The sequence below is a fragment of the Grus americana genome, chromosome 15 (assembly GCF_028858705.1).
Source record: "Grus americana isolate bGruAme1 chromosome 15, bGruAme1.mat, whole genome shotgun sequence".
NCBI classification, from domain to species: Eukaryota; Metazoa; Chordata; class Aves; order Gruiformes; family Gruidae; genus Grus; species Grus americana.
The window spans coordinates 18,983,660-18,995,716 of record NC_072866.1 but is presented as its reverse complement, the minus strand read 5'-3'; the positions used below and the strand labels follow the sequence as shown (position 1 = coordinate 18,995,716).

General features: G+C 40.3%; 1 protein-coding gene across 4 annotated transcripts in view; it reads left to right on the top strand.

Moving 5' to 3' along the window:
* Positions 1 to 3,196: 3,196 nt before the first annotated feature.
* Positions 3,197 to 12,057, top strand: part of PARN (poly(A)-specific ribonuclease) — a 62,479-nt gene continuing 53,618 nt past the window's right edge. Inside the window, exons 1-10 of one of the 4 annotated variants that reach the window (XM_054842532.1) lie at positions 3,197 to 3,281; positions 3,703 to 3,780; positions 4,660 to 4,739; positions 6,503 to 6,570; positions 6,665 to 6,746; positions 7,398 to 7,458; positions 8,487 to 8,652; positions 8,864 to 8,929; positions 9,710 to 9,748; positions 11,643 to 11,685. In XM_054842532.1, coding sequence (XP_054698507.1) covers positions 3,263 to 3,281; positions 3,703 to 3,780; positions 4,660 to 4,739; positions 6,503 to 6,570; positions 6,665 to 6,746; positions 7,398 to 7,458; positions 8,487 to 8,652; positions 8,864 to 8,929; positions 9,710 to 9,748; positions 11,643 to 11,685 — 702 coding nt within the window. In that variant the 5' untranslated portion in view covers positions 3,197 to 3,262. Of the gene's footprint in view, positions 3,282 to 3,471; positions 3,491 to 3,702; positions 3,781 to 4,659; positions 4,740 to 6,502; positions 6,571 to 6,664; positions 6,747 to 7,397; positions 7,459 to 8,486; positions 8,653 to 8,863; positions 8,930 to 9,709; positions 9,749 to 11,642; positions 11,686 to 12,057 lie in introns of those variants that run through there. The other 3 variants (XM_054842535.1, XM_054842533.1, XM_054842534.1) reach the window with 3 other exon arrangements.

The following is a 12,057-nucleotide window of genomic DNA, read 5'->3' as shown; positions in this document are numbered from 1 at the left end:
ATTACTGTGCTGATACGTACATAACTCTGGTTTTGTTTGCTTTAGAACTATCCTAATCAATTTCTTATGGGACAGAAAAATATGTAGCTGAAAAGTTCGTCAACTGAGCAATGATCCAATATTTGTAAATCACACTTCCATATTTAGTTATTTTACTTAACAGTTATTGCTTTTTTACTCGCACATGGAGTTCTGTTAGCAAGACTGCAGTATTATTGCTTATATCAGTTTGTGACAAAACAAGCAAGATCCAATTCTGGCCTTCTTTAAGGCAATACATTAAAGGTACTAGACAAATTTCCTATCGACATAGAATAAACAGGCATTTATGCTCAAGCGTACATGCCATTTCAAGATTTTTTTGAACACAAAATTCTAGCTATAACGGGTTAGGGATCATAGGAATGATTATGCATTCCAAAGCAGTTTTCAGCTTTAGTCAAATACAAATTAAACTCGCACTAGCAGCACAGAAGTGCGGACAAGCAGGTAAGTCTGTACAAGCTAGCTTCCAAGGCTTATTGTATGAAAAGATCTACCAACCAGCTCATACTTAAGTTTATTTGTAGTTTTAATTAAATATTTGAAGTCCCAATCAGCAAATCCTTAAACTACCCTAGTATGAAAGTATTAAACCTCTTTTAGATCAGAGGAAGTTCATCTAGATCTACTTTAGTACAACTAAGATGAAAATGTGGCCCAGGATATTTAGGCCTTGTTCTAGAATCTAGTTTTTTTACTACTTTTTTTTTGTACTTGCACTTAAGTGTTTCAAATTTTCCTTCTAAATATGTAATCATACATGTTGAAGTAGAAAATATCTAATCTGTAAGACATACTTCAATTCCTATTAAGTAACTGCAATTTATTACAGCATTGACACTGTCCCACATGACATCCTTGTCTCTAAATTGGAGAGACATGGACTGGATGGATGGACCACTTGGTGGATAAGGAATTGGCTGGATGGTCGCACTCAAAGAGTTGTGGTCAACGGCTCAATGTCCAAGTGGAGACCACTGACGAGTGGCGTTCCTCAGGGGTCAGTATTGAGACCGGTGCTGCTTAACATCTTTGTTGGTGACATGGACAGTGGGATCAAGCGCACCCTCAGCAAGTTTGCTGATGACACCAAGCTGTGTGGTGCGGTTGACATGCTGGAGGGAAGGGATGCTGTCCGGAGGGACCTTGACAGGCTTGAGAGATGGGCCTGTGTGAACCTCATGAAGTTCAACAAGGCCAAGTGCAAGGTCCCCCACATGGGTCGGTGCAATTGCAAGCACAACCACAGGCTGGGCAGAGAACGAATTGAGAGCAGCTCTGAGGAGAAGGACTTAGGGGTTCTGGTGGATGAGAAGCTCAACATGAGCCGGCAGTGTGTGCTTGCAGCCCAGAAAACCAACAGTGTCCTGGGCTGTATCAAAAGCAGCTTGACCAGCAGGTCGAGGGAGGTGATCCTGCCCCTCTACTCTGCTCCTGTGAGACCCCACCTGGAGTACTGTGTCCAGCTCTGGGGTCCCCAGGACAAGAAGGACATGGACTTGTTGGAGTGAGTCCAGAGGACGCCACGAAGATGATCAGAGGGCTGGAGCACCTCTCCTATGGAGACAGGCTGAGAGAGTTGGGGTTGTTCAGCCTGGAGAAAAGAAGGCTGCGGGGAGACCTTAGAGCCCCTTCCAGTCCCTGAAGGGGCCTACAGGAAAGCTGGAGAGGGGCTGGTGACAAGGGCAGGGAGTGACAGGACAAGGGGGAATGGCCTTAAGCTGGAAGAGGGGAGACTGAGATGAGATCCAAGGAAGAAATTCTTCCCTGTGAGGGTGCTGAGGCCCTGGCACAGGTTGCCCAGAGAAGCTGTGGCTGCCCCTGGCTCCCTGGCAGTGTTCAAGGCCAGGCTGGATGGGGCTTTGGGCAACCTGGGCTAGCGGAGGGTGTCCCTGCCCGTGGCAGGGGGTGGAACTAGATGGGCTTTAAGGTCCCTTCCAACCCAAACCAGTCTGTGATTCTATGATTTTACATTTCTACTTGCAGTTTAGCTTTATTTTGTAGGTGAAAGAAGCAAAGAGTTCCTGGATTTGCCAGCTAATTGGGGAGAAATGTCAGGTTTCTAAAACAGCCATCAGACACTTTAAAGTGCCATGAGCACTTTAACTAGAAACTGCAGGAGCATTTCTTAAAAAATAGAGTAAGATGAAAATTTTAAGCTTCAGGCAATTTACTGCACAACAGAAAAATCTCTACTACTATTTTAACTAACCTCTTACTGAGCACCATTTAATCATATAAATGATTTGCTGGGAATGCATTTAGAATAAATTGCTTATACTGAAAAGGCAAGACTTAATCTTGAACAATATTTAAAAGCTCTCTCCACTCAGTCCTGCGTAACTCTGTATCTTCTACTCTATGCAGATATTACCTCCCAATTTATGGAGAATTTTCCATTTGTTTTCATTCTTCTGGAATTCTGCAAAAGATTCTTCATGTGCTATGTGGACTCTAAACCTGCTGCACATAATGCTGAACTCTGCGTACTGTCCTTGCCTGCAGCTTCTGCTTTCTGCTCTTGTGCAACACCTTGTTTCCTTCCACAGTTGTTTTCTTCCACAGCACAGGTGTGGGAACATCTTGCTGGGTATCGAGCTTTGCTTATGGTTATTCTACAATGATGTGTGAGTGCTGGTTTCATCATTTTAACAGGAAGACACCACTTCTTCTGTAATACTTTAAGCCTACCAGTTCCTCTAGACTCAGTAAGGCACAATCACCTGTAGCTTTCCACTGTCCTCCTGGTATCTCCTCAGTAAATTCCCATCCTTTCTTTCTTGCTGGTACTAAAAGGCAAAGACCGTAGTTTCCAACATCTGTGACATTTCAGAACACCCCACAGAAAAGCAGCTGTTTTAGGACTTCTTTTCCGCTGCAGCTGAGGGACACTTTTCAGGCCTAACGGTCCGCTGCAACAGCGGCGAGTATGCTGCTGTTCACACGTAGAACGACACGCCTTTCCTCCGAGAGCGGCTACTCAGCCGCCACACCTCGGCAGAGCAAGCCTGGGGCCGCGCCTCAGAGCGAACAACCGATACACCGACAGGTCCAATCCCGCCCACTGCCAGGCACCGCCCCAGGAGAAAATGGCGACCGTCCTCCCACCGCCTCCGAGCGCTCACGTGGGGTGGGTGGGGCGGTTTCCGGAAGTGCTCGGCGGCGGTTGCGGGTGGTGCCGAGCCTGGCCGAGCTCCGGGCGGGCTGGTGCGGGCGCGGGATGGAGGTGATCAGAAGCAGTGAGTGACCAGCCGCCCTTGCGCGCCGTGCTCGGGTCGCACCTCGCCACCGCGGCGGGAGGCTCTGAGCCGGCGGCGCAGCAGGCGTTCCGGCGTCCCGGCTTCCGTTCCCCCGACTGGTAGCGGGGTCCGGCCTCAGCCTCTCCTTCAGGGGCGAAACAGGTCCCCGCTTCTCCCCGCGCCCGTGGGGGACAGCCCTGAGGGAGGAGGTGCGGCAGGCGGGCCTCCGCCCGTGCCCCAGGGCCTCGGGTGCGGCGGGCGGGCCTCGGGGCGGCAGGCCCCACCGGCCCCGGCCCTGGCACCGCCACCGGCCCCGCGCTCGCTGGCAGGTCGCAGGCCGCCTCTGTCCGCCTGAGGGGCGGCGGGCTGCAGTAGGAAGTTGTGAGTAGTCTCAGGTGTGTTGTACTCCTTTTCCCCGCAGATTTTAAGGATAACCTAAACAAAGTATATGAAGCCATTGAAGAGTCAGACTTCCTGGCCATTGATGGGGAGTTTTCAGGTACAGTCCTGCCTGTTTCATGATGGTGAACTGTTGGCAATATCTGTGCGTGGTCCCAGGTGCCCAAGTTTGCTCATGTAACATTTCTCAATGTTGGCTTGAAAAAGCTAAGGCTACCACAAAATGATTAAACCACTTATATGTGCAATAGCAAGGTTTTGGTCAGATAAAGGTACAGGTCATACTCATGCTGCTTCCCTCCCCACAGTAATCTTTTAACATGTTAATTGATTTTCAACTGCAGCTCGGGAAAAAAAAAAAAGATTTTATATGTGTCATGAAAGCAAGGTACTGGGATGAATAAGGGAGGCCCTGCAAGTGTTTGGACAGGGAAAGACAGCAGTAAGAACTTTTACATTTGTAAAGTTCAGAGGGTCTGTGCATTGGAGAGATGCCTTAATAAGTGCTTTAGCTTTGGGATACGGAGTTCAGTCAAACATGAAACATAAATGTGATCAAGTTTAGGTTTTGTTAGATGTGGTGCTTATGGAAATACGGTTGTTATGTATTGCTTAAGGTGATTAAGTCATTCAGTAAATCTATGGACAGCACTCTTCCCGTTTTTAGTTTGACTTTGATGCTGCATTGTGTTGTAAAGATCTGTCCACATTATGTTACTGGTAGATCTTTTCATTGTGACTTTCATGTTGAATAGGAACCAGAGCAGCAGAGCTTTACTGCTGCCATTACTACACTATCATTAAACTGGGTGGCTTTTACACTAACATGCATCCTTTTATGCAGTAGAAAATTTTTCTCAACTGAAATAATGTGTACTTTAAGTGAAAACATTTTTCTTAAATTGCCAGTTGTTGCATTTCTTTGCTGTGGCTAATTTTGAAAAGCTTATGCAAAGCAAAATACGTTCTACTTTTTCAGGGATCAGCGATGGGCCTTCTGTCAGTGCATTAACCAATGGCTTTGACACTCCAGAAGAAAGGTATCAGAAACTTAAAAAGGTAAAGTGTTTACCTTGACTAAAATGAAAATGCTGGAAAAAGAACACCTTAGTTCAGAATGGAGACAACGTAGGAAATATGACAGAGGTCTGTAAAATTGAGTTATATAGAGCAGATGGGGATTGCATTAAACTTGCAGAAGTCATGATCAGGACAGACAGACAGGCATGATTCCTCACCTAAGTGTTAGTAGACTGTAGAACTTGTAAAAGGATGTTGAGAGAGTTAAAATATATCAGTTAAAAGGAGGACTGGGTAAGAGAAATTTGAATGACAGAGAAACTACATTAGGACTAGGGTCCTTCCCAAGCTACCTCCCCCTGTCAGCAGCATGTACTGTCCCTAACAAAACTGAAATGCCAGCTGCCACCATCACCTCCGCTTCTCTGCAGTGCACACACATGCACACACACACAAAAAGTGCTGGAGGGTGTGGAAAGATTTTTGAAAAATAGCTAAATGACCACAGGAGACAATATATGGTGTGTGAGGGTTGAACTGTGTTTTGGGTTGTGGGTTTGGTGTTTAGTTTTGTTGTTTGGGGTTTTTTTTTCTATAAGAGAAAGGAATCAGAAAAGAGAAATGCTAAGCATCTCAGCACATGCTGTTTCCTGAAGTGTCCAAGGAGTCTATAAACACTGTTAAGAGACATTGCGGGATGAGGGAATTAATTACTGGTTAGTGCTTCTACTGAGAAACTGGGACAACAAATGGCAAAAACTGGGGAGGAGGCTGGGTTTTTTTAAAAAAAAAAAAAAAAAGAAAAAACCCCAACCCCCAAACACTAAAGGAGATGATAAAAGTAGCGACCAGTGTCTGAACAGCATCCAAGAAGCTAGAGGATGCTGTATTCTGTTCATCTGGCTGAATATAAGCCTTTGAGAGCTTCAGGGTAGCTGACAATTCAGGCTCTGCAGGCACAATCAGTCCCTGTTGCCCATTGTAAGGGGTCAGAATCCAGCCCCAAATTTTTTCTTACCACCTTCTCAAAACTTCCATTTTACCAGCTAATATAACTTGATTATTGATATTTTTGATCTTTATGCTTTTAGAGGACTAATTTTGCATGTCCTGTTGCCACCCATTGTTTTTTTTTCTTATGATAGAATTGAATAATCCAGTGTTTTCTTTGTGTTTAAAATGGGTGTTTGGTCCTCAGGAGGAATGAGTCTTTCAATGAGACCACCATGTTATTTATTTTCTCGTACACTTGCAGTGGTGTTAAAAACCTTTCCAGTATTGTTCCAACAACTGTGAATTACTAGAGGATATGATGATGAAGTGTCTAGTGACTATGCTAGTATGCCTATCACATTATCCACTGTTAGCCACATGGATTAGAGGAACATGAAATGTATCATTACGTGTATTTGAAAACCACGTACAGCCAGTGTCCCTCACAGCCTGCTCCCGCACTACGGGGAATGTGCATGAATGCTGAGAAGGAGACTGACAGCTGCTCTTGTGTTTGAGCCAACAGGTGGACAGAGATGGGACTTCCTCACTTCTTGTATGTTTACAGAATGGAAGTGCATACCATAAATCATCTTTGGGCAATAGTGAGATGATTAAATGGGGTTGAAAACTATTTGTAAAATTCTGGTGTATTTACTTCAAAATTTTCAACAGAACAAACATTGGTTAAGAAGATTCAGATTTGCTTAATTTTGAAATGGAGAGAAATACTTATTGTGGATGCATCCCATTTATCTTTAAATGTGTATGATTTTTATTCTCACGTAAAGTTTTCTTTTCCTTTCCAGCATTCCATGGATTTTTTGCTCTTTCAGTTTGGCCTTTGCACTTTTAAATATGATCACACAGAAGAAAAGTACGTTACTCTCTTACTCCTTGTTTTCTTAATTGAGGAATTTAGGAAGTAATTTTGATAAGTTGTATTAACATGCAACTCATCTTTTTCACAGGTATGTAATGAAGTCATTTAATTTCTATATTTTTCCAAAACCCTTTAACAGAAGTTCGCCAGATGTCAAGTTTGTCTGTCAGGTTAGTAGAAAAACAAGTTTTATTTTGTTTGGTTAAGGTATACCTGCAGCAAACGTCTAAAAAATATTTCCAGGAAAACTTTGTGTAATTGTAGAGGGAGAAGTGTGTGATTCTTTTAACAGCTTAAAAGGCAGAAAAACATAAGGTTTTGGTTTTTTTTTTTCCTTTTCTTTTCTTGTTTTTTTGTTTTTGAAGAAATAAGCATCACTTAAGAGCAATCCCTAAAAATGAGCTTTAAGGGAATATCTTTGACTTCAATTTTTAAATCTTGTTACACGTTACATTGTGTGGTTTCTGGAATTGGAGATAATGTTCCAAACCTGGGCCAAAGAGCATGGCATTGAGTGGGTGTATCACATCCCATATCAGGCACTAACCTCTGGGAAGATCGAATGATACAATGGACTGCTAAAGACTACACTGAGAGCAATGAGTGGTGGGACTCCCAAACATTGGGATACGTATTTAGCAAAAGCCACGCACACAAGCAAACCAAGACAAGGAATTCATTCACTGCTTCTTTAGGGTCACAGCCTTGGTCGCTTTTGACTTTGGACTTCATATAATTTCTTAAACAGTGTAAAAATAACTGAATTTATCTTATGTCACAGATACTCTTGCCAATTGTAAAGCTATTTTTTTTTGTTGCAGAGTTCAAGTATAGATTTTTTAGCAAACCAGGGATTTGATTTTAATAAAGTTTTTCGCAACGGTGAGTTGTTTTGGGGTTTTTTTTCTTTCTTTCAATGTCTGCAAAATTTATGATGACATCTTTCTTCTTTTTCTGCAAAAAGACAGCCATTCATGATACTCTCTTAACATGTAATGAAGTTCTTAGAATTATTCTTATCCGATCTACAGTTGTGCTGATAGTTACTTCCTTTCCAAAAATTATAGAATCATAGAATCATTTCGGTTGGAAAAGACCTTTAAGGTCATCAAGTCCAACCGTTAACCTAGCGCTGCCAAGTCCACCACTAAACCACGTCCCTAAGCACCACATCCACGCGTGTTTTAAATACCTCCAGGGATGGTGACTCAACCACTTCCCTGGGCAGCCTGTTCCAGTGCTTGACGACACTTCTGGTGAAGAAATTTTGCCTAATATCCAATCTAAACCTCCCCTGGCACAACTTGAGGCCATTTCCTCTTGTCCTGTCGCTTGTTACTTGGAATTAATTGTATAGATTCACATAATAGAATTTCTATTTAGATAAGTGCTTGGTGGTTTATTTTTGTTTGATGGCTAAACATAGAGTAACAACATAACGTAGCTGTGTAATGGATCAGTAGTAACATTTTAGAAGATGTATCAGTGCATTGTAATAGGTGCTGCTGCAGTCTATTATTAAAATGAGGCAGATAGCAGGGAAGAGAAGTGCTGAATATTTTTGTGATTGTGAACTACAGCTCCAGTTGTCAGGCTCATGCCTTGTGCAGATGAGGCATATAGGTCTTAAGAGTCCAATGATACCAGCTAAATCTGGCATGTGCTAGAAGGAAGCCAGTATAGACAGATAAAGATTGGGGTCTGGAACAGATGACTGAAAGGGAAGGGTATGTTTTGAGCCTTCAGGAGTGTAACACTGGGAAATGCTTAATTAGTAATAAGTCTTTACTAAATCATACATCCCTAATTATGATGAGCTTTTAAATTTTTGGGTTTGGTGGGCTGTTACGTGTTTTGGGTTTTGTTGTTGTTGTTTGGGTTTTGTTTGTTTGTTTGTTTGTTTTTTTTAGGAATTCCATATTTAAATCAGGAAGAAGAAAGACAGCTAAGGGAACAGTATGATGAAAAACGTTCTCAGGCCAATGGTGCAGGATCTCTGTCATACATTTCTCCTAGTGCCACAAAGTGTCCTGTAACAGTTCCTGAAGATCAGAAAAAATTCATTGAGAAAGTAGTGTAAGTAAAATTATTTAATATCCTCTGATGATGTTGAAACTAAAATATAAACAATAGTGACATGTTTGTATGTTGAAGTTATTTTATTAGTTGATTAGTTGTAAAATAGTTCTCTTTTTGTTATGAAGTGTTTTCTTGTCTTTTGGGGAGAGCTGTAAACATCATAAAAAGAAAACAGTAGATATAGAAGCAAATCATCTATTTCTTCCAGGGAACAGATAGAAGACTTATTAAAGAATGAAGAAAATGAAAGTTTGGAATTGGAGCCATGTACAGGGTCAGTTCCTGAAATTACCTATCTTCTAAAAAATTATTTATTTTGACCATATATAATTAGAGTGATAATGAAGAAGAATCATTACTTGGGTTAACTGTAGCAAAATCTACATTTGACTAATTTCTGAAGTTTGAGAAAATGTGGTAGTTACATGGATGTCATACTCTGCTTTATGAGCCATAACTTCTGCATGTAGCGACAACATATTTGAGTATAGCCAAGAAGTGTCTTGCATATGCAAGTCTCCTTTAGCTGTTGCCGAAGTGCTCCATAAGCCTTAGATAAGCACTTTATAAACAAAATTCTTAAATCTATTGAGCTATCAGTTATTCATAGTTGCCACTGTGTATTGAAACTGTGTTTAGTGGATCTCCTTCCCAAAGTCTATTTAGCTTTAGAATCCAGATGTTTGGAGAGTACAGTTACTTAAAAAATAAAAAGTAAATTAAAAAAAAAAAGAATTTAGAAATACTAGAACACTGTGAAGCTGGGGGTAAGGTAACATCACTGTATCTATATTCAGTAATCATAACTACAGAATATTTGCTTATGAGAAGATATGTGGATAACTGTACAAAACTGTGCAAATGCCTTTACAGCTTGGCAACTGAACACCAGAATTCAGCAAAACCTTTCCAAGCCTATAAGTTCTGGTAGCAGTGACTTAAGCTTTAAAAATCTTTCTACAAATGAACCTGGAGCCGGCTTTAACTGAACATTATTGCTTTGAAACACTTTTGTAAGAGGAGTATTAATAACACGGTTGTCTTTTGATTTTAGATTTCAGAGGAAATTAATTTATCAGACCTTGAGCTGGAAGTAAGTTACTGGTAATACTGCTTTACTGTATATTTTTAGTATTTCTGTTAAGAAATGTTGGTAAGATCTAATCTACTTAACTTCAGAGGTGATTCATTAAGACTTTTTTTTCCTTTAAGAGAAGACTTTTATAATGTTCTGAAGATAAATCGCATTAAACTGGTTTGTGATGATTCATTTGAATATTTTAAAGCTTATTATTTATTTTATTGTTCCTATCTAAAATCTGTGAATAAAACAGCACAGCCTGGGATTAAGTAACTAACGCAACTTGACAGGTTTTTAGTGAACAGAAAGTGCATGTGGTTGTACAGATTGTGGGCTGTACTTGAAAAACTACTAGTTCTATAGGAGGTACTGGTATGTTTCTAGTTTTCTGTTAGATACCAAATATAAGTACTTCTGATTACTTTAAAGTCCTAATTCTGGTAGTAATTCTCCTTTCTTGGCTTACTTTATCCGTCATCTTTGCCGCAATACTTTCCTTAAGGCCTTAGGAGAAAATGTAAGGCTGTTGAAATGAGATTTTCATTGTTCTGACTGCACTAGTAAAATGTGGAAAATACAGTGGAAATCTTTTTTTGTACATTCAGTTAATTGAGTGTTGTGACAGTATCTGGCACTCTGTTACACTGCAAGTGGATAGAATAAAGCTTCTCTCTATAAAATGGAGTCTCAAGAAGTGAGCTTGAGAACTAATCTGAAAGAGAGGTATTTTCAAGAATTTTTCTGTGTGAATTTTTTAATATATTGATAGAATATCTCTAGCTTCCAGTAGCACGTAGTGTTATGTTTGTCTGACACTTATTCTTGCATGTTCAGTGGATGGAAGAGTGTGTTCATGAATTGTAATTTTTTTAACATTCAGCTGTGTTGAATGTTACAGCTGTGTACACTGTGTGTATATATTGGCAGGAGAAAACAAAGGTGTGAAGCTAGCCTGGAGATAATTAAAGCAGAAAACAGTGAGGTTATTGATTGCCCTTGTGTCCCGAACTCTTTGATGGGTCATTTTCTCTATTGAAGTGTTCTGTTGTGCAGCAGTGTTTTGATGCATCCAAGGTCTGTTACGTGAAGCAGCTTAAAAGTGAGGTCTAGGCTCAAAATTGTGTGAGAAGCCAGGGTGGAGAGGACACAATAGTACTCTAGTATGTTTTCTCTAGTACTAGTTTTAGTAGTAGCCAGAGGATGCATGAAAAATGCTGGTTCTGCGGTGGTTATGTAATTGTGCTTAGTTTATTATAATGGACAGATCATAGTAATATGTACTTGTTAAGCAGTGAAAGACAATATTCTCTGGCCTTGCTATTGGTTGGATGCTCTGTGTATGGTAGTACTTTGGTAAATAAATGTGAATGTGATGGAGTGATGTAACTCTGTAGCAGAGGTAACGGCATTTGTATTAATATTTCCTATTAGAGCTTACTGTTGGCAGGAAGTTCAGGGTTGCTTATAAATCCTAGCATAAGTGACGTATTAAAGGCATACAATCACCAAATAAGCTGTCTTGTGGCTGCAAGTAAATGAGAGTGTTTTGGTTTTGGATTTCTTGAAAGCAGAGGTTCTAGATTGTGATGAAATATCTAGATGATGTTTACTTAAAATTACTAAAATAAGAAACTGTAGGTTCCGCAGCAATAGGATGGGAAATTGTATAAGAAAATATATTTTAGTGCTAGTTACTGTTAAGTAACGTAAGGAGGCCAATTTAACTAGCCTATTGCTTCAAATTTTCCATTATAATAAAGTAAAAAGGAGCTTTTAATAGTTCTGTTGCACTTAGGACTTACAGTAATAATGAAATTTGAAATTACTGAATAGCTGTTGTGGTTTCAATTTGTCAAATGCCAAATTAATGCCTACTTGTGTTTACTTTTCATTTGTTTTAATGTAGGTATCCAAAAGGTATCCATGTTGAAACTCTGGAGTCAGATAAGGTAACTAGGCATGTTACTGCCTGTAACATTTGTTCAGTTTAAAGTAAATTGTATTTCTCAGTTTTACCAACTCTCCTAACTTTTAGATCTAACTTGAGCTTTGTTATGCAAAACGTGAAACATTTTAAATGGAATACAATGAACTAGTTTCTAAACATTAAATCCGACCAGCATATGAAGCATAAGCATGTATTTGTGTTGCTTAATATTTTTTTTTTTAAAAGGATACTAAAAGGTATTTTAAGATGTAGTGGTTCTGACATTCAGTATTGGTGAAAAGTATGTCTACTGGTGAAAAGTAGATCTTGATCTCAGAGGAAAAATAATGGCACCACATGCTGTATCCTCACTTCCCAGCAGAAATCTCTATTT